Here is a 20,891-nt window from a genome sequence, read left to right on the forward strand (position 1 = left end):
GCAGTACCCGTTTAACGTCAAGACCACAGCCTATCACCATAGACGGACAAGAAGAGTACGAGGTGGAAGTAATTCTGGATTCCCGACTGGTGCGGGGAAGGGTTCAATACCTGGTCGATTGGAAGGGGTTTGGGGTGGAGGATAGGACATGGGAACCTGAGGAGAACCTACATTGCCCTGAGTTGTTGGAGCAGTTTCATGAGGAACATCCAAGCAAACCGGGACGACCGCCGAGTCGTCGGTCCTTGAGAAGGGGTACTGTAGCGATCACCAGCGCAAGAGCGCCGACATTAGACCAACAGCGAAGAACGCGCGAAAGAAACTACATTTCCCAGCATGCCCCGGGGCGCAAGTCCCGGAAAGGGCTACTTAAGCACTTCCGCGGGAAGCGGAAGGTGCTTGTCAACTGTTTTCAGTGGAGACCTGTGGCGGAGGGTATTCCCCGCCGGATTTCAGCTAGAAGACTTTTCAGCGCTTCGAGCAGAGGACAGCCCCGTTCCACCTAGAGGGTGGCGCCGAGTGGAGACGCTACTAGACCCGGAACCAGCGGACCAGATCAGGTAACCCGGGAGAGACGCCCGGGAGCTCCATTTCCCAAGTCCGCTTCCTACTTAACTGTGGTTACTCCGAGACCCGCACTCGTGTGCTGGTTCCATCCCGTTAGGAGACTACGGACGCACGCTGTGCGTGTACGTTGTGTCCCCTGGTGTTAATTTACGAGTGTGAAGTAACACTCCTTCCCGGAGCACGATCGAGACTACGGACGCACGCTGTGCGTGTACGTTGTGTCCCCTGGTATTAATTTACGAGTGTGAAGTAACACTCCTTCCCGGAGCACGATCGAAACATTGCGAGCAGTGCTAGGGTATTGTTTCGTTACCTACAGGACCAGTGGTGGCAGACATTCCTGTTTTCCCCAGAGACGCTACCTAGAACTTACTCCTTCCCTCGAGGAATTCCCAGTATTTGAGATACTTTGTGCTACTTCCACGCCTCCTGTGTCGTAACAGGTGGGTACTTTACCAGGAAACGTGAAGCGGAGTCCGTCTGTGTACAGTTCCTCCCTGCAGCATTGACTCTCGCTTTCTCATCCCTGCAGGTTGTACGTAGCCCCGGAGAGTCTCCCTACCGTCCTGCCACGTCTCTGAAGGGATCCTCCTCCTCCCGGTCCTGTGTGTTTTCCTTTCCCCCTGGGTCCAGCCCTCGGTAGTCGAGTTCCGTTCTCCTGCCGGGGTTGCACTTCGGGGGATTTGGGGATCTTATCTACAATCATCGTCCCTGCTGAGATCAAGACAGCAGGTCAGTGGTGCGTGCCTGTGTGAGCTACTGACAGTCTGACAGCCTTGACAAGAGGTTGTGCTCCAGACTTTCTACCACTTCAAAGCTGGCACCATGTATAAAAGTAGGAGCCACAGACCCACTCTTTAGTACACTCTTGAACCTGTGGATATTACAGAAGACGGACTGTCCTGCTGCTTCAGGCCTGTCCTGCTCTCTGAGAAAGAAGATTGAAGTTGCTCCCTTCATCACAGGCAGTCCTCCTGTTGTGAGTTACAGAGATACAAAAAGCTCCCGAGGCCTCCCTGCAACAGCCCAGCTGACCCGCTGCAACTGGACCTGCCTGGACCTGACTGGCCTCTGCTAGAGTCCTGATCCCCAAGAGGCACCTCAACAGGTCCTGGGCACTTCTTTGATGGCATCAGAGTGCACCCCCCTAAAATAAGATCTTGTGCTTCAGGGGCGTCACACACTGCTGCACGCCTCCCACTGCTGCACGAAACACTGCTGCACGCCTCCCACTGCTGCACGAAACACTGCTGCACGCCTCCCACTGCTGCACGAAACACTGCTGCACGCCGCACACTGCCGCACGCCGCACACTGCTGCACGCCGCACACTGCTGCACGCCGCACACTGCTGTATGCTGCACACTGCTGTATGCTGCACACTGCTACACGAAACATTGCTGCACGCCACACACTACTACTGCTGCACGCCGCACACTACCGCACGCCGCACACTGCTGCATTACACTGCTGCTCGCCTCCCACTGCTGCACGCCTCCCACTGCTACACGCCTCCCACTGCTGCACGCCTCCCACTGCTGCACGCCTCCCACTGCTGCACGCCTCCCACTGCTGCACACCTCCCACTGCTGCACACCTCCCACTGCTGCACACCTCCCACTGCTGCACGAAACACTGCTGCACGCCTCCCACTGCTGCACGAAACACTGCTGCACGCCTCCCACTGCTGCACGCAACACTGCTGCACGCCTCCCACTGCTGCACGAAACACTGCTGCACGCCGCACACTGCTGCACGCCGCACACTGCTGCACGCCGCTGCACGCCGCACACTGCTGCACGCCTCACACTGCTGCACGCCTCACACTGCTGCACGCCTCACACTGCTGCACGCCTCACACTGCTGCACGCCTCACACTGCTGCACGCCATACTGTTGCACGCCTCACACTGCTGCATGCCTCACACTGCTACACAAAACACTGCTGCACGCCGCTGCACGCCTCACACTGCTGCACGCCTCACACTGCTGCACGCCTCACACTGCTGCACGCCTCACACTGCTGCACGCCTCACACTGCTGCACGCCTCACACTGCTACACAAAACACTGCTGCACGCCACACACTGCTGCACGCCACACACTGCTGCACGCCACACACTGCTGCACGCCACACACTGCTGCACGCCACACACTGCTGCACACTGCTGCATTACTCACTGCTGCACGGCACACACTGCTGCACACTGCTGCATTACTCACTGCTGCATGTTGCACGACACTGCTGCACGCCTCACACTGCTGCACGCCACACACTGCTGCATGCCACACACTGCTGCACGCCACACACTGCTGCACGCCACACACTGCTGCACGCCACACACTGCTGCACGCCGCACAATGTTACACGAAAAACACTGCTGCATTACTCACTGCTGCATGTTGCACGACACCGCTGCACGCCACACACTCCTGCACGCCACACACTCCTGCACGCCACACACTCCTGCACGCCACACACTCCTGCACGCCACACACTCCTGCACGCCACACACTCCTGCATGACACACACTCCTGCACGACACACACTCCTGCACGACACACACTCCTGCACGACACACACTCCTGCACGACACACACTCCTGCACGACAGACACTGCTGCACGACACTGCTGCACGACACTGCTGCACGACACTGCTGCACGCCACACACTGCTGCACGCCACACACTGCTGCACGCCACACAATGTTACACGAAAAACACTGCTGCATTACTCACTGCTGCATGTTGCACGACACCGCACACACTCCTGCACGACACACACTCCTGCACGACACACACTCCTGCACGACACACACTCCTGCACGACACACACTCCTGCACGACACACACTCCTGCACGACACACACTCCTGCACGACACACACTCCTGCACGACACTGCTGCACGACACTGCTGCACGACACACACTGCTGCACGACACACACTGCTGCACGACACACACTGCTGCACGACACTGCTGCACGACACTGCTGCACGACACTGCTGCACGACACTGCTGCACGACACTGCTGCACGACACTGCTGCATGCTGCACGACACTGCTGCACGACACTGCTGCATGCTGCTGCACGCCACACAGTGCTGCATGCCTCACACTGCTACACGAAACACTGCTGCACGGCACACACTGCTGCACGCCGCACACTGCTGCACGCCGCACACTGCTTTTAGGCGAGTTTATGCTACTGACATTGTAAATGACAATGCCTTTTATTTGTTTTAAAACCAAAACATAAATAAAAGGCATTGTAATTTTGCAATGCCAATAGCTCAAACTCTTATAAATGCGAGACCTATTGCATTGCAAATGCTTGTTTTTATCATTGCTGCAGTGCTTTAAAGGTGATGTGGGGGAAACAATTACTCACATCTAGCAAAATTAGAAGTACGTCAAAATGGACTAGATTGCACAGTTTCAAAGTAGAAAAAGACGTTTATTTGAGGCATACCTTTGTTCGCCATGGGGAGACACTGATCTGAACTTTCGGGTAAATGCTTGTCTGCACAAATTGAAGAAACAAATATTAGTTATTAATTAATTTAAGCATTCAAAGAATAAACCTCAATCCAACACATATTAACAGACACATGGCAAGGTTCATGTATGAAGACATTTATGGTGTAAAAAGTTTGATAGAGACAAATAACATGAAAATGTTGACATTTTTCCATATTGTTTCATGGATTCTGTATTCATCACAGTAGTTTCATAACTGAAATTAAACATTGCCATAGAACACAATAATGTAACACATTAAAATAGTCAAACTTGAATTCTATAAAGGCATCAAAACACTATGCCAGATCGCATAACTTGTCCTGAATGGTGATGTTTTCATTGAGTGAGCTGATTTTCAGAAGGTGCACTTGAATACCTTATTACTTATTTGTAAGTGGTGTGCCATTTTTCCATGCAAATTTCAAACCTGAATTCTCATGCCTAAAATACGCATGTTATGTTATAGTATGCGTGTTTTATAGCCCACTAATCACCCATGAGGGTATCCATACTCTCTGTAACAGTGTACAAGGGCAGCCTTACTTGAAAAGCCAGGTCTTCAGCTTCTTGCAAAAGTGAAAAGAGGAGGAGGCACTGATGAATTCTGGGAGATCATTCCAGGCTTTAGGGGCCAGGTGTGAGAAGGCCTGGCAACCTGCTTTGTTTTTGTGCATGCATGGGTTGTGCGTTATTGAGATACCGGCAGAGCTGAGGTGTCTGGACGGTTGGTGGAAGTGAATGTGGTAGATCAGGTATGCACGGAGAGCTTTGGAGGTGTGGGTGAGGAGTTTAATGTGTGCAAACTTGTGAAATGGGAGTCAGTGGTGTTACCTAAGGTGTGGTGTGCTGCAGGATCGGTGTGGGAGTTTGACAACCTGTCTGGCTGCTGCATTTTGGATGGTCTGTAGTCTTCTTGTGAGCTGGTTGGTAACCCCGGCGTACCTGGTATTTTCATATTCCAGCTGCTGGTGATGAGGGCTTGGTGATTGTTTTCATTGTGTTGTCTGGTAGCCACTTGTAGATTTTTTCTGCATCCTTAGCGTGTTAAAGCAGCACAAGAGCACTGGGTTCACCTGGGCGGTTGAGGACTTAGCCCTCTCTGCAGGGTGACCCCTTTGCCTTAATCCTTCCTATATTCTGAAACCGTTTTTGATGACTTATAGGACTTTGCGCACATTACCACTGCTAACCAGTGCTACAGTGCTTGTGCTCTCTCCCTAAAACATGGTAAAATTAGCTTATACCCAACTGGCATATTTAATTTACTTATAAGTCCCTAGTAAAGTGGTACCAAAAGTACCTCGAGCCTGTACATTAAACGTTACTAGTGAACCTGCAGCCCATACTGTGCTACCTACTAAAGTTACCTTTTAAAACATGTCTAAGGCGTTCCACTGAAGCCTGTATTGCAGTTTTAAACTGCCATTTCAAACTGGCCCAAATAACCCTTTTGCAAAGTCATCTAAACCTTCCTTTTCAATATATAAAAGTCACCATTAAGCTAGGCCCTAAACAGCCAGTAGGGCAGGGGCAGTGTATTTAAAAAGTTGGACATATGTTTTTAAGTTTTACATTTCCTAATTAGTGAACAACTCCGACTTTTCACTACTGTAATGTCTATTTCTCCCATTAGTTAACATTAGGTTACCTTATTATATGTATGTCCCTTGGCCGCTGCGAAACTCTTCAGACTGTTTATAGTTGACTTCAGACTTAAAGTTGTATTAATTTGTTCATAGCAGACTCATACAAGAAAACACACCATTAGGTTTGGAGATAACTGAAGCGGTATAATTGACATTTGTTTCTTCTGTCATCTAGGTCCAGTTTGTGGTCGTCCCAACAGGACACTCAGAGAAAACCAAAACACAGGTAAGACTTGGGTTCTTTTTTAACCCTCTCTAACATATTTCTGCTCTTCCTATCTACTTCTCTATACTTTATTCCTGTTGTATTCTTTCTTTCTTTCTTTCTTTCTTTCTTTCTTTCTTTCTTTCTTTATTTCTTTCTTTCATAGTTGCCTCTGTCTAATTATTTATCTGGCAAGTGCTCTTACTAGCTTTTTGTTTTCAATGAGTTCTCACAGTCTGGTGTATTCAATATCCATATCCCAAACTCCTCATTTAATAATGTACGAATATTGAAATTAGTGATCAGATAAGGCTGATATGTGAGCGACTGCACGCAGCCTCAGCACTGCACAACCCTTCCCTTATTTCCCACCTGACTTCATTCCACCACTGTATACGACTCCGCACCTGTGAGATTCATGCTCCTACTGGAGCTCCGCTCTCCTTCTCTTGCGTGCCTATCCTCTTACTCTGGGTCTCAGTGCCTTTGTCAGGGGCTTGTGGTGTTCTTTTTGTTTGCCGGTCAACTCTGCGCTGCCTTTCCATTCTTACTCTGCAGCTTTGGCGTCCTGGTCACAGCTCGTGTTGACTTCCTGTATCTCCTTCCTTTGGAATTCAAGTCCCCCCTCACTTTTGCTGGCCACTCCTTTTTGAGGGCCTGCCAGCGTAAGTCCTTCTTCCGTTTCTCTTGGAACAGCCCTGTAACAAATCTCTGGTAAGTCCTCCCTATTGTCCCCCTCATCTTGCTGACAAATTAATAATTGATACATTTTGGTTGGGAGCAGGTACGAGTGCCAAGTTTACACTCAAATAAATTGAAATTCAAAACCCTCTTTAATTCTAAAAATGCCACTTTTAGACTGTTACCTTTTCTTGTCCTAACCATTTAACCAGCCTGTATCCTGGGTGAAAAGACTAGGAGTAGTTGGCAGTTTGCCTTTGTGTATTCCTCTCAGACACTGACACAAAAAAGGGACTGGGTATTGGCAGGATGAGCTGTCCTGCCAGGAAGGGGAGGCAGAGCTGTGTACAGTCTCACTTACATTTTAAAGGAGCTGTCACTGCACACCCACAAAGGATTTCACCCAGACGTTTTGTAATCCCATACATCCTGGGACCAGGGAAGGGAGGAAGTAACTTCCAGAACCATCTGTTTGGGCTGAGAGGTTGTACTCCAGACTTTCTACCACTTCAAAGCTGGCACCATGTATAAAAGTAGGAGCCACAGACCCACTCTTTAGTACACTCTTGAACCTGTGGATATTACAGAAGACGGACTGTCCTGCTGCTTCAGGCCTGTCCTGCTCTCTGAGAAAGAAGATTGAAGTTGCTCCCTTCATCACAGGCAGTCCTCCTGTTGTGAGTTATAGAGATACAAAAAGCTCCCGAGGCCTCCCTGCAACAGCCCAGCTGACCCGCTGCAACTGGACCTGCCTGGACCTGACTGGCCTCTGCTAGAGTCCTGATCCCCAAGAGGCACCTCAACAGGTCCTGGGCACTTCTTTGATGGCATCAGAGTGCACCCCCCTAAAATAAGATCTTGTGCTTCAGGGGCGTTGGTGATTTTGGTCGGGTCTGTCAAAAGTTTCTTTAGGAGGGCGGGGATGGCTGCGTATTTCCATGGTTCTGAAAAGGTGGCTGTAGTGATTGACGTTTTCACAATAGGGATGAGGGCCTCTCTGACAGGAGGTGCTCCTTTGTCGAAGTAAGGTGGTGTAGGAGTCAATCATGGCCATGGAGTGTTTAGCCTTCATGACTGTTGTGGTTTTCTCTGCGCTAATGATTGTAGGAAGGTGGAATCTGACTATATGTTGCCCCCACTTTTTGCCTGGTATTTTGCTGGTTTATGACTTAGTTGGACCGGGACCCTGCTATTCAGGGCCCCAGTCTATCTGCTTTCTCTGTAAAATGGTTTCCATGTACATTAGGTACATTTCTAATTGGATTCTGGAGTGCCTTATAAGCCCCTAGTATATGGTATACTATGTACCTAGGGCATAGGTACCTCATAGGCCTACCAGGGGCTGAAGCATGTATTATGCCACCCCTGGGAAGCACTCCAAAATGGCACTACAGGTCTGCTACTGCAGCCTGGGTAAGGGTGTGCTTGCACCTCTTACAGTGGTATAGGCTACCTATACATCTACCATTGCACACACATATAAAACCTATGTCACTCCTATGGCAGGCCTTAACAATCCTGAAGGCAGAGTGCTTGGTTTTTATGTGATAGGTTGCCCCTGCATGAGCAGAGCCCCTATGCAGCGTTTGGAGTACCTCCTCTGATGCTGTTTGTGGTGCAGCCTGACCATATACTCTTAAGTACATTATAACCTCGCAGTAAATGCTAACTTTGAGATGGCTGCACGGAAACATGTCGTGTTTGGTGTCAAACGCTTTGGAATACTACCCCCCCGCCAGTTCTGGTGGCGGGGGGTAGCATTCCACCCTTCTAGAGGCAGAGACATGTTCACACTCGTCTAACCCGGTAGGACTTTCTTGAGCCCTGGCATCACAAAATGGATGCCTCTGCCACAGACACGGGTCTGGCCTCCTGCTGCTGAGCGAAACTCTAGCAGAGGAGGCCTGGATAATAGGTTTCCTGTTGAAGATAGTTGTACCCACCTCCCCAGACAGACAGATGTGTATTGGGGCTGGGCGGGAGCACTCTCTGGTGCTTTGAAGTCCTGCACTGGGGGCACATTTGGTGTCCCTGTGCATAGTCCAGTTCAAACCAGTTGCAGGGGCTACCTGCCTCTGCTCTGGCATGAAACTGGACAAAGGAAATGGGTGTAACCACCCCTCTTTTCAAACCCTCCCATAGGTGGGTCCCTAGAGTATGTCCAACCCCCAAACTTTGTATAAGTATGGGAACCCAGTCCTAGCGACTTTAGATGAACCTGGACGAAACTCTGCAATATATATCCTGGACCTTCGACTTTCTATCCTGACTAGAAGACTGAAGAAATCTCCCTTGGGGCAAGGAGTGACTCCCTTGCTTGGCAGGCACCAAAGAAGCAACTGACCATTCTCCAATTCTGAAGCTCCCACCGGATGCCGAAGTCTCTGCATCACCAGAGGTAGATTTCCTGACTTCCCTGAGTCTACCCTGAGTCCACAGCAAAGCTGAGGCCCGTGGCTATCGTGTGTGACGAGGAACCGTGACCCCTGGACACTGTGTCCTATTGCAGGTACATCAACTTCTTTTAATTTCCTGAAGTTCTGCTTTGGGCTCCAAGTAGCCCCAGCCTTGAGCACAGACTGCACTGAAGATCTCTGACCTCCACTCCACGAGTGACCCATGGGCTAGGTTCCAGTGCGACCACTTGAGGCTTCTTCGCGATCGCTAGCACTCCTCTTCTGCTTGGGCTTTCCTGGTTGCTCCAGACATGCCCTGACTTACCCTTGCTGGGTGAGTCCCTCAGATATTGCTGGTCTGCACCGACATCCTTCTTCTCTTTCCACGAGACTTGCCGTTGCCAAGGCTTGTTGGGTCCAATCTGGTCTCCGACAATGCAGCACTCGACAGACTTCGTGGGACAGCTCGAATATGGCTCGTGGACCTCGTCGATGCCTCCTGGACCTCGTGGCTGAAGAGTCAAGACACCTGTCAACTCACCTGAAACACCCGACATCTGAGGGCATTTTCTCCATCCTGCCCTCGGTCACTGGCTAGTGACCCAGACTCTGTCCCCTCTGCTTTCAGGTTCCTTCCATCCTAGATCCAGGCTTGGATCTCTTCGGACACTTCTCCTCTTCACTTCAGCAGCAGTTCTTTGCAGGCTTCCATTGCAATCGACGACGCGACCCGACACCAAAAGACACCTATGCACCCGGCTTCCCTGGGTGAGGTAACTCGAGTACTCCGGTGCTCCCGTGGGTGCTAGCCCTAGAACTTCTTAAGTCCAAAAGGGTTTGGTCCTGACTCGATTCTAAGTGTCCCTAATCTTTAATTTCCAACCGTGACATTGCCCATGGAAGATAACGGGAACCCGCGGTTGTGTTTACACACTGCACGCGGCCCCCTTGGGTCCCCTGTGTCACTACCTTGGGTGGTTCCTTGTGGTCCCAGCGATTCTACAGGCTCTAGGCCTTGTGTCTAGTAAAGTCGTGGTTCTTATACCACTTTATTGGTATATGGTTTGGTATGCCCCTAGGGCCCAAACGTGTATTTGTGCTATTACTGTTGATTGCTAACTTGTAACTTAAGTTCTTCGAACTCCAGTCCCATAAAGAGACTAGAGGGGTGTGTTTTATCTTAAATACAGATATTTTAAATATATACCTGGTGTGGTTGTCCTTTCATTTGATCGTTCAAGAGATTATAGACTGGTAAAACAAGCTGCTTACTTTCCTTCAAGACTTAGCCTAAAGGCTGCTCTCCATAGCTGCTACTAGGATAGCTTTCAATAAAGATTGTCTTTAACCAATTCACCATAAGGGGTTGTTTGGACTGATACAAGGTGCCCACTAGAACTAGTGGACAGCATATATCAGGCCACCTTCTCACTTTGGTGAGCAGCGTGTGAGATTCCAGCTTGCTATTGTTTTACCAGATAATCTCAATTGAATTGATCAACTGAAAACCACTAAAGGTACCTAAGGTACATATAATATCAAGTTTAGCTACAGTAAGTTCTACTGAACTTAGAGTTGTGTGTTAAGGGATAGCACACCCTTTCTACAACTCAAGAGAGTTTAGTAGGCCACACTAGTGTAGGTAGTGCAATACACCACACCACATTAGTAATGTCTAACCAGCCAGGAACCAGTGGGTCCCTGCCAGGAGCCAGTGAGCTCCCTCCCTATAAATATGAGGATCTCTCCTTTGCTCAGCTTAGGGCCTTATGTTCCATTAGGAAGCTGAAGACAGGCAAAAGCCAATCCACCCATCATCTCATAAAGATACTTAAGCTGGATGGTATCTCAGGGCCTATTGGGCCTGATGGGGTAGGCAGTGTGGGTGGGGCAGCAAGTGAGGGTGGGCCTAGGGGTAGCAATTCCCCTGGCCCTACCTCTAATGCTGACCAGACTGATGACAATGATCAGAATATGGTGAACCCAGCTCTCCTGGATGAGGATGAGGATGATGACAACAATGCTCCTTCCTTTATTGCTCCAGGTAGAGTTGAATGTAGGGCTAGAAGGGATAGATCTCTGACAAGGGGATCTGTCCAGACTAACTCCTCTATAGGGACCTCTGTCTCTTCTCACAGAGGGAGGGAAACATCCCAGGAGAGGAGAGAGAGACTGCTGAAGTATGAGCAAGACAAGTTGAACCTCAGAAAGCAGCAGATGGCCTTAGATAGGGAAGCTCTAGAGCTCTACAGAGCTAGTAAAAAGGAGGGACTAGAGTCCCTTGGTGGCAGCAATTTCCCTAGAGATAGGGAGAGGTCTTATGACCATAGAAACCTAAGTAAGATTGTCCCTCCCTACCAGAGTGGGGATGACATCCACAAATGGATAACTACCTTGTAGAGGGCCTGTAAAGTACAGAAGGTCCCTCAAGGTCAGTGAGCAGCAATCTTATGGCTCTCCTTTGCAGACAAAGGTAGAGATAAGCTCCTCACTATAAGATAAGAGAATGCTGATGATTACACTTGAAGAGTGCTCTGATTGATGGTTTTGGCCTAACCACTGAACAGTATCGGTTGAAGTGCATGACTTTTCAGGATTGTACAATTTGATTATGAGGGAGCAGATCCTTATTAATTGTCAAAACCAGCTTTTACACCAGTACCTGGTGGACTCTGATCTGACCTCTCCCCAAGAATTGGGAAAGAAGGTAGACAAATGGGTCAGAACCAGGGTAAGGCCTAAGAATCAGAGAGGGGTGACCAGAAGAAAGATTCTACCAAGCCCCAAGAGAAAGGTGGGGACCAATCCAAAGATAAGTCCAATACAGGGCCCCAAAAGTCCTCTTCTGGGGATGGGTCCCAAACTCCTTCCTCTCCTGAAAAGAAACCATATTGCTATGTCTGTAAAAAGCCTGGGCACTGGAAAACTGATCCCAGTTGCCCCAGGATTGGCAATAAAGAAAATATTCCACCAACTAACACTACCACCCCTCCTGGTACTACCAGTAGTAATCCCCCAGTTGGGAGTAGTACACCCAAAAAGTTAGGTGCTTTTGCAAGTGGAACAGAGGTAGGCCCCAATTTAGGAAGGGCCTCCTCACCTGACTGCTCTGACTCTGATGGTGGCATGGGATTTGACACTTTTACCATAGGTCCCAATGCATTGGGCAGGTACAGATTGGATCCACTGATTAATGGTCAGAAAACTGTGGCCTTCAGGGACACAGGGGCTAGTGTTACCATGGTGACAGGGAAACTAGTCCCCCCTCAGCAGCTTTCACCTGAGTTTAAAAACCAGGTGACTAACATTGATGGTGTCAGAACAGATCACCCCAGGGCCATAGTCAATCTCAGCTGGGGAGGTGTCACAGGCCCATAAAGAGTGGCAGTGTCCCCAAACGTGCCTGTAGATTGCCTGATGGGCAATGATCTGGAGATTTCAGCCTGGGCTGAAGTTGAACACCAACCTCATCTAAGAATGCTGGGCATCCCTGAAAGAGTTAGTGGGGCTGTGATGGCCACAGCCCAAACCCAGAAAATGTTTGGAGCGATGGAGCCTGAAATAATGGCACACTCTCCTCCACAAGAGAGCACAAGGGTTGAAGATAAGTCTTCTTCCCCCCAGACAATAGGTAAGGGTCAGCCTATTCAGGGAACTGATCCTACCCCATGTGAAGGACCTGCCCCAGAGGTAGTCAGGCCTGGCCTGGCAATACCCCTGATGGCAGTGGAACCTTCCAAGGCAGGTAACCTGCCCCTCTCTACCCTGCCTCAGTCAGCCCAGGGCTGCAGAGGTCAGGAAGGTCAGTGGACCCCAAAAGGGCCCCTGTCCAGAGGAACCCCCCCATCAGAAGCTTAGGGGCCGACGGGCTAGTAGCCCTAGCCATGGAAAAAGTCCTCACTCCACTGAAATTTCCCCATTACCATTGTGTATGGACCACCCCCAGCAGGACTCTGTTGGGCAAGGGCAAACATGGGACTAAAAGGTTCCAAACCTGCCCAGCTCCTCCATTTGGGAACACCCAAAGGGACCCAACCCCCAGCTGTATGCAGCCAGAGGTTGACCCTTAGAGCAAAGTACAACTCAGTCATGGAAAGTAAGGCATCCATGGTGACAAGTGATCTGAGGAAGCTGAGGCCAACTTTATTAGGGCCTCACTTCTCTACTCAGACACCTCACCAGCCTTCTACTTTACCAAAACACACCACAGGTAGTAATTCCCCATGGTGGAGATCCTCTAATGCCCTTAGGGTGAGGAATAGCTTAGTGGAATATAAGACAGGGTGCAACCATGCTAGTGCAGGTGCTTCCTTATATGGCCACTTAGTCAATAAAGGCTCAAGGTCTCCTTTCGTTTGGGGGTGCTATGTAGGAAGGTGGAATCTGACTATATGGTTGCCCCCACTTTTTGCCTGGTGGTTTATGACTTAGTTGGACTGGGATCCTGCTATTCAGGGCCCCAGTCTATCTGCTTTCTCTGTAAAATGGTTTCCATGTACAGTAGGTACATTTCTAATTAGATTCTGGAGTGCCTCATAAGCCCCTAGTATATTGTATACTATGTACCTAGGGCATAGGTACCTCAGAGGCCTACCATGGCTGAAGTATGTATTATGCCACCCCTGGGAAGCACTCCAAAATGGCACCACAGGTCTGCTACTGCAGCCTGGGTAAGGGTGTGCTTGCACCCCTTACAGTGGTATAGGCTACCTATATCACAACCATTGCACACACATATAAAACCTATAAGTCACTCCTATGGCAGGCCTTAACAATCCTGAAGGCAGAGTGCTTGGTTTTTATGTGAGAGGGTGCCCCTGCATGAGCAGAGCCCCTCTACAGCGTTCGGAGTACCTCCTGTGATGCTGTTTGTGGTGCAGCCTGACCATATACTCTTAAGTGCATTATAACCTCGTGGTAAATTCTAACCTTGGTATGGCTGCACGGAAACATGTCATGTTTGGTGTCAAATTCTTTGGAATACTACCCCCCCCCGCCAGTTCTGGTGGCAGGGGTAGCATTCTACCCTTCTAGAGGCAGAGACATGTTCACACTGATCTAACCCGGTAGGACTTTCTTGATTTAATTTGATTTATTACTTATAAAGCGCGGTGAATCACCCCCGGGAGGTATCTCAGTGCTCGGATATGGCAGTGAAGCATAGATAGAGGTACTCAGGCTGGGAACAAGACGGTTTTGTGAGCTTTCCTAAATTTCCAGTAGTCGGGGCATGTCTTAGGGCCAGCAGAAGCTGGTTCCAAATGCGGGGGGCCTGATAGGAGAAGCATTTTCCTCCTGTGCGTGCTTTCCTAATCTTAGGGACTTGAAGGAGTGACTGGGAGCTAGTGTGGAGGGATCGGATGGGGGTGTAGAGGTGAAGTCTCTCCGCTAGATAGGGAGGGCTTTGTCCCCAGATTGCTTTGTGGGCGAGGCAACAGATCTTAAATTTTATGCGAAGTCGTATGGGGAGCCAATGTAGTTGATGGAGGAGGGGACGAGAGGCAGATCTGTTTGGGGCATTTAAGATCAAACGGGCAGCTGTGTTCTGTATTACCTGCAGGCGGTCCAATGAAGACTCGTTGGGTGCGATTAGGAGAGCATTGCAATAATCTAATTTACTCAACACTAGAGTCTGAGTGAGGGTCTTTCTGATGGAGTCAGGAAGATAGGGAAGTGCTTTCCTCAGGAGACTTAGGATGTGGAAGCACGTGACACGTGTTTCTTCAAGGTGAGAGCTGTTCAAGAAACACCCCGAGGTTTTTTACTGATGTTGCCAGGGTGGGGGGGGGAGGGGGGGGCTGCCCAGTTCTGGGGTCCACCACTGCGGGGACCACAGGAGGGGGGCATCACCGAAGAGCATGACTTCCGTGTTTCCGGCATTCAGCTGGAGGAAGTTGTTTTCCATCCAACGGGAGATTGCCAGCATGCCGGAAGAGAAAGTGTGTTCAGCTGTCTGGGAGGTTTTGTTGAAGGAATAAGTAAGTTGAGTATCATCCGCGTAAGATATTGGGACGAATCCATAGTGACGCAATAAGGAAGCCAGGGGGAAGATATAGATGTTGAACATGGTCAGGCTTAGGCACGAACCCTGTGGGACTCTCTTGGTCAGATTTTGAGGCTTAGACTGGAAAGGCCCAAGATTGATTGTCTGGGAGTGATTAGTAAGGAAGCTGTTCATCCATTTCAGGGCCGTTCCCCCGATTCCTGCCTCTCTGATTCTTGTAAGCAGAATCTGATGATCGACCGTATCGAACGCTGCCGAGAGGTCCAATAGCACAAGGAGGGTAGGTTGGTTTTGGTCTAAGGTGAGTCTGATGTTGTCGGTGACGGCTATGAGGGCCGACTCGGTGCTATAATTTGGGCGGAAGCCAGATTGAGTCAGGTCGAGGTAGCCGATAGCTTCGATGTGGTCGGAGAGATGTTTATTCACATGTTTTTCAATGGTTTTACTTAGATAAGGCAAGAGGGAGATGGGGCGGAGGTTGGACAAGTTATCTGAGGGTAAGTTGGTGTTTTTCCTGATGGGGATGACTTGGCCACTTTCCAAGTGATAGGTAGATGTCCTTCCTCCAGAGATTGATTTAGAATGGAGCAGACTGGGTGAGAGAGTTGTTTTGCTAAGGATGCCATGATCTTGGCCGGAATTGTGTCTAAGGGAGAACCGGAGGTGATTTTGGCCATTATGGACTCGGTGTCTTCTTGTGTGAGTGATGGGAATGTTAGGAGGGTGGAGGGGTTGGGTGGGAAGTGCGGGGGGGGTGTCCGGGTTAATATCTGGAGAGGGGGGGTTCTTTGAGGAAATTATTTTGTTATAGATGGTGTCGATTTTTTGTATAAAGTGGTCACTAATTTTATCGCAGAGTGTTTGAGAGGGGACTTCTGTAGTTTCACAAGCTGTGGGATGTGTGAAGGTTTTCAGAAGTTGGTACATAGCTTTAGGAGTGTTTTTAGCTGTACTGAATTGAAGGGCTATGTAGGACTTGCGGGTGCGTTTAATATTTTTATGGTAAATGGACAAGGCGGTTCTGTACTTTTCTTTGTAAGCGTCGAGATTGGTGCGACGCCATTTCCTTTTAAGATTTTTACAGCTGTTTTTTTTTCTATATGGAGTTCCAGGGAGAACCATGCTGCCTTGGGTGATGTGGGTTTGGAAGAGCTCTGTTTTATAGGAGCGATTTTATCGATGGCTACCAAGGCAGATTGATTGAGGTGTGTTAGGTTGTCTTCTAGTTTATCATGAGGAGAGTTTAATGGTGCGATGAAAGTGGCGGCAAAGGTGTCAGGGTTGATCTTATACCATTGTCTGTAACAGGGACGATTTTGAGTGACAGAACGCTAGGTCGCAATAAGTTCTTGTATCTGGAAATTGATGATAGCATGATCAGACCAGGTGATTGTCTTAGGGGCATTGCTTGTGAGAAGGGGGAGTTGGAGAAGATGATGTCCAGTGTGTGTCTGGCTGAGTGGGTGGGGCCATGGTTGATTTTATTAAGATTGAGGGTGGAAAGGTCGTTGAGGAAAGATGCGGTATCAGTATTGGTTATTACTTCGCTATGGATGTTGAAATCACCCATTAGCACAAATTTGTTGGAGGAAATCACATGGGGGCGAGTAATTCCAGTAGCAAGAGAGAGAAGTTGGCTAGGGGGCCCGGGGGTCGGTAGACCAGGGCTCCCTTCCAGTTTATTTGAGGGGAGAGGTCGAGTTTGAAAATCAGGATTTCGATCGTATTATTGGAGTGTTGTTCCAGTATGGATACTTTTGCCCGATGATTGTGAATAATTGCAATTCCACCACCGGTTCTGGGTTGTCTGTCGAGCCTGAGGATTTTATACCCTTCTGGTAAGGCAAGGCATTGCAGGAGTGCTAGAGGGTTTTAGCCATGTCTCGGTGATAAAGCCAATGTCAGGCGAATCGTTGTCCAGGAGATCCCAAAGTTCTACGGCATGTTTGGGGAGAGATCTGACATTTTCTAAGAAGCCTTTCCAGTGGCACCGAGTAGGGGGAGTATTCCCAGAGGGTTTGGGGGAAAGTGCCCACCTAGTGTTCTCTGGGTGGTGTGAGGAGGGCGGGGAGGGGGATAAAGGAGTGTTGCAGTGGTCTGTGGCGCAGAGTGTGCTTTGAAATTTACAATGGGGGCAGGAGAAGAAGCCTTCCAGGGAAGGAGGCAGAGTTGACCCTTAGCTGGGGCAGCGGAGGGGGGGAGGAGGGAGCTGCTTCCAATCGATATCAGCTCTTTGCTCGAATAGGTAAGTTTGGCGTGGACGCCATGGTCTAGGGTGAATTACACAGGGTTTCCGGTGGCAGGCGGCTGTCGGGCGCGGACGGGCGCAGACGGGCTTGCCTTTGGTGCGCCTTCAGCAAGCCGCCGGCACGCCCGCTGTGCGCGTCAGCTGCGCGCTCCGTTGCCCATGAGTTTTTGTAGTGAGCAGTGAGGAAAAAAGCTGGTGCGCTGACCTCCTTCCGCCGGAAGTACCTCCCTCCACACAACCGGGATATCCCGTGGTGGACCAGGGAGACGGCTCAGGAGAGACAGCGAGGGGATGAGTGTGAATTTTAAAAATGTTAAAGCGCGAAATTCCGATTAGGATTAAAAGCCGTGGGCTGTTCATAATCTGTTAGGCAAGCGCAAATTAGAATTACCGCTAAGAAATCCTTGTTGATGCCTTTGGGGAGATCGTATGGAGTTTGTCAGCTAGCGCCTGCTGCCCTGTCTGAATGCAGTCAAAAGCAAGTCCGCTGCACGCTCCGTTGCCCATGAGTTTTTGTAGTGAGCAGTGAGGAAAAAGCTGGTGCGCTGACCTCCTTACGCCGGAAGTACCTCCCTCCACACAACTGGGATACCCCGTGGTGGACCGGGGAGACGGCTCAGGAGAGACAGCGAGGAGCTGAGTGTGAATTTTAAAAATGTTAAAAGCGTGAAATTCCGATTAGGATTAAAAGCCGTGGGCTGTTCACAATCTGTTAGGCAAGCACGTATTAGAATTACCACTAAGAGATCCTTGTTGATGCCTTTGGGGAGATCGTATGGAGTTGGTCAGCTAGCGCCTGCTGCCCTGTCTGAATGCAGTCAAAAGCGTGTTCGCTGCGCGCTCCGTTGCCCAGGAGTTTTTGTAGTGAGCAGTGAGGAAAAGCTGGTGCGCTGACCTCCTTCCGCCGGAAGTACCTCCCTCCACACAACCGGGATATCCTGTGGTGGACCGGGGAGACGGCTCAGGAGAGACAGCGAGGGGGTGAGTGTGAATTTTAAAAATGTTAAAGCGCGAAATTCCGATTAGGATTAAAAGCCGTGGGCTGTTCATAATCTGTTAGGCAAGCGCGAATTAGAATTACCGCTAAGATATCCTAGTTGATGCCTTTGGGGAGATCGTATGGAGTTTGTCAGCTAGCGCCTGCTGCCCTGTCTGAATGCAGTCAAAAGCGTGTCCGCTGCGCGCTCCGGTGCCCATGAGTTTTTGTAGTGAGCACTGAGGAAAAAGCTGGTGCGCTGACCTCCTTCCGCCGGAAGTACTTCCCTCCACACAACCGGGATATCCCGTGGTGGACCGGGGAGACGGCTCAGGAGAGACAGCGAGGGGCTGAGTGTGAATTTTAAAAATGTTAAAAGCGTGAAATTCCGATTAGGATTAAAAGCCGTGGGCTGTTCACAATCTGTTAGGCAAGCGCGAATTAGAATTACCGCTAAGAGATCCTTGTTGATGCCTTTGGGGAGATCGTATGGAGTTGGTCAGCTAGCGCCTGCTGCCCTGTCTGAATGCAGTCAAAAGCGTGTCCGCTGCGCGCTCCGTTGCCCAGGAGTTTTTGTAGTGAGTAGTGAGGAAAAGCTGGTGCGCTGACCTCCTTCCGCCGGAAGTACCTCCCTCCACACAACCGGGATATCCCGTGGTGGACCGGGGAGAGGGCTCAGGAGAGACAGCTAGGGGGTGAGTGTGAATTTTAAAAATGTTAAAAGCGCGAAATTCCGATTAGGATTAAAAGCCGTGGGCTGTTCACAATCTGTTAGGCAAGCGCGAATTAGAATTACCGCTAAGAGATCCTTGTTGATGCCTTTGGGGAGATCACATGGAGTTTGTCTGCTAGCGCCTGCTGCCCTGTCTGAATGCAGTCAAAAGCGTGTCTACTTTCTTGAGCCCTGGCATCACAAAATGGATGCTTCTGCCACAGACATGGGTCTGGCCTCCTGCTGCTGACCGAAACTCTGGCAGGGGAGGCCTGGACAATAGGTTTCCTGTTGAAGGGAGGTGTAACCACCTCCCCAGACAGGCAGATATGTATTGGGGCTGGGCGGGAGCACTCTCTGGTGCTTTGAAGTCCTGCACTGGGGGCACATTTGGTGTCCCTGTGCATAGTCCAGTTCAAACCGGTTGCAGGGGCTACCTGCCCCTGCTCTGGTGCGAAAGTGGACAAAGAAAATGGATGTAACCACCCCTCTTTCCAAACCCTTCCATAGGTGGGTCCCTAGAGTATGTCCAACCCCCAAACTTTGTATAAGTATGGGAACCCAGTCCTAGAGACTTTAGATTAACCTGGACAAAACTATGCAATAGATATCCTGGACTTTCGACTTTCTATCCTGACTAGAAGACTGAAGAAATCTTCCTTGGGGTCAAGGAGTGACTCCCCTGCTTGGCAGGTGTAGGAGAGTAGGGTCTGCTATCCTATGGTCACCCCAAATTTGTGCTTTTTGCTTCACTGGTTTTTGACATATTGAGGCTGCGGGCCTGCTAATCAGACCCCCAGCCTGCTGTTCTCTCTACTAAATTAACACTATGCACTATAGGTGCATAACCAATTGGAATTGGATCACCCTGTGAGCCCCTTGTACCAGTGTACACTAGGTACCCAGGGCATTGGTGTATCTAAGGCTTACCAGGGGCTGAAGCATGTATTGTGCCACCCCTGGCCTGGCCTAACAATTTGAAACAACTGGCTGATCACTCAGCTGGGGTAAGTTGGTGTAATCACCTCTTACTTAGGTGTAGTATACCTATACCTAACCTTAAAATGGGACACATATTAACCTATAAGTCACTCCTATGGCAGGCCTTAACAATCCTGAAGGCAGAGTGCTTGGTTTCAAGTGAGATGGTGCTCTGGCATGAGCTGAGCCTGTCTGCAGTGATCGGAACCACTTCCTTTTACTGTTTCCAGATATCGCCATACCATATACTCTTAAGTGCATTATGAACCTCGCGGTTAAATGCTATCTTTGGTTTGGCTTTATCAAAACTTGTCGAGTAAGGTGTCATACGAATTGGAATACTAACCCCTCGCCAATTCTGGCGACGGGGTTAGCATTCCACCCTTCTAGAGGGACACGACATGTACAGTACCTAAAACCCGGGTAAAATCAGACATAGCCTCAGCTCCACAAAATGGATGCTGCCACCACAGACACAAGTCTGCCCTCCTGCTGCTGGGAGTCCTTCCAGCTTGGAAGACGTGGACAAAGGGTTTTCTGCCAGGGGAGGTGCGAGCACCACCCCAGACAGGATTTTGTGTATTGGTCAGGTAGGGCTTCAATAGAATCAGACATGCCTGAGGCTCACAAGGAGCCTCGGTGCATAAGCCAGTTCAAACCGGTCCTGGGGCACACCAGCCCCGGACCTGGGGCGAGCTGGACAAAGGATTGGGGGTGTAACCACCCCCCTTCCTGGTCCCACCCTTAGGGAGGGACCTAGCAGGTAGTCCGGCCCCTAGAATCCGCTTAAAGTTAGGAGCTGTGTCCTAAGACTTCAGACATCCTGGAATCAACTTAACCACAAGAAGAAGACGGGAACTTTGATGCTCTGCTGCACAGAGGACAGAAGGAAATCTCCCCTATGGTCAGGGAGTGACCATCTTGCTAACGCAAGCACCAACCAGCTATTTGACGT

The 20,891-nt window shown here is 49.9% G+C and overlaps 1 protein-coding gene across 4 annotated transcripts in view; it reads right to left on the minus strand.

Moving 5' to 3' along the window:
- MALRD1 (MAM and LDL receptor class A domain containing 1) overlaps nt 1–20,891 on the minus strand; it is a 2,533,556-nt gene that overhangs the window by 79,483 nt on the left and 2,433,182 nt on the right. For all 4 annotated transcript variants that reach the window (XM_085630825.1, XM_085630827.1, XM_085630826.1 and 1 more), the window contains one exon: nt 4,038–4,088. In XM_085630825.1, the coding sequence (XP_085486951.1) occupies nt 4,038–4,088 (51 nt within the window). The remainder of the gene's footprint in view (nt 1–4,037; nt 4,089–20,891) is intronic.

This window comes from Triturus cristatus, chromosome 10 (genome assembly GCF_964204655.1).
Source record: "Triturus cristatus chromosome 10, aTriCri1.1, whole genome shotgun sequence".
NCBI classification, from domain to species: Eukaryota; Metazoa; Chordata; class Amphibia; order Caudata; family Salamandridae; genus Triturus; species Triturus cristatus.